Source organism: Tupaia chinensis, unplaced genomic scaffold, assembly GCF_000334495.1.
Source record: "Tupaia chinensis unplaced genomic scaffold, TupChi_1.0 Scaffold000357_1, whole genome shotgun sequence".
NCBI classification, from domain to species: Eukaryota; Metazoa; Chordata; class Mammalia; order Scandentia; family Tupaiidae; genus Tupaia; species Tupaia belangeri.
The window spans coordinates 1,103,048-1,104,585 of record NW_006159853.1 but is presented as its reverse complement, the minus strand read 5'-3'; the positions used below and the strand labels follow the sequence as shown (position 1 = coordinate 1,104,585).

Sequence of the window (1,538 nt, the reverse complement as noted above, 5' to 3'; positions counted from 1 at the left end):
CTATGAGAAATGTTTCAGTTAAGCGATTTGATGATTCCCAAGCCAGAGGCCAACTGTCGAACCATGCATTCTTTATAATTTGCCCTGATAACAGTATTATAATGCCCTTATGTCTGGGCTCAGAAAAGACAGAAAAAAATTCAGAATGTCAGATCTGGGAAGCACCTAGATGTCATCTGATCCACTTTTCTTATTTATTGGCTCAGAAAACTACAGGAACAGAAAGGAGTTACTAGTCTTTGCAATATTTAACAAATGCAAACCACTTCTCTATAACTGCTGCATTTGTCAAAATTGTTTCTCTGGCTAGAACATGACCAAGCAAAGGGCTCAAACACCAGAGGATTCAATAGTCTTCACTTTCTCTTGGCACCAAAGCTTTTTCATGGCGTTCTTCATGTCTGTATTTCTCAGCGTGTAAATAAGGGGGTTAAACATGGGGGCAATCATGGTGTAAAACAGAGCAAATACCTTGTCATCACTGACAGAATCAGCCATGGGCACATAGGTGAAGATGAGGGGCAAGAAGAACATGAGCACTACAGTGATGTGTGAGCCGCAGGTGGAGAGGGCTTTGCGACGGCCCTCAGATGAGCGGGTCCTCAAAGTTATCAGGATGATGATGTAAGAAATTACCAAGGCAAGAAAGGTCAAAATAGATGACACTCCTGTGGTAGCAATGATGGTAATAATCAAGGCTCTAGTGTCAGTGCAGGCCAGCTTCAGCAAGGGAAATATATCACAGAAATAGTGGTCTATCTGATTGGGGCCACAGAATGGAAGTTCGGTAACAATTAATACCTGCAGGAGGGAGTGGATAAATGCTCCAATGACAGAGGCCAGAACCAAGACATAGCATGCCCGTCTGCTCATGATGACCATATAATGAAGGGGTTTGCAGATGGCTGCATAGCGGTCATAGGCCATGGCCACCAAGATGAAGATCTCAGTGGCACCAAAAAAGTGGGCATAAAACATCTGGGCTATGCAGCTATTGTAGGAGATGGAGTTCCACTGGGACAGCAAGTCCGAGGTGGCTGCCCCTGATGGTGAGCAGAATGAGCAGGTTTCCTGAGAGAACTACAAGATAGCAAAGCGAGAACAGCACAAAGCAGGTGACCTTCACATCCTCGTCACTGAAAAGTCCCAGGAGGATAAATTCTGTGACATTTTCATGTTTCATTGCTTCTGTGGGTTGGATAATTTGGATCTATTAATACATATACTTGAAATGCTAGACTTCTCCTGAAATTTTTTATTCATTTTCAAAATGATCTATTTAATTAATACGTATTGTTTATTATGATTCAATCAGTATATTGGTGATTATAGTATAGAAATGAATAAAATATATACAACATATACTCACAAATAGTGTGCAGTTCTTAGAAGTGACACACAATAGTTATGATAAGATAAATATCAAGTAAATGTAATAAACTATGAAGTCTCACACTTACTATGAACAGGGTACAAAGAATTAAAAAAATGTTTTAAGTTCAATGTTTACATGTAATGTTGGTATTATATATGAGATG

At 39.9% G+C, this 1,538-nt stretch overlaps 1 protein-coding gene across 1 annotated transcript; it reads right to left on the bottom strand.

Annotated features, from left to right (window-relative positions):
* Positions 1 to 330: 330 nt before the first annotated feature.
* On the bottom strand, positions 331 to 1,183 carry LOC102479459 (olfactory receptor 4P4). The gene is given in 2 exon segments (XM_027773535.1): positions 331 to 1,027; positions 1,029 to 1,183. Coding segments are annotated over 2 exon segments (852 nt in total).
* Between the last annotated feature and the right edge of the window lie 355 nt (positions 1,184 to 1,538).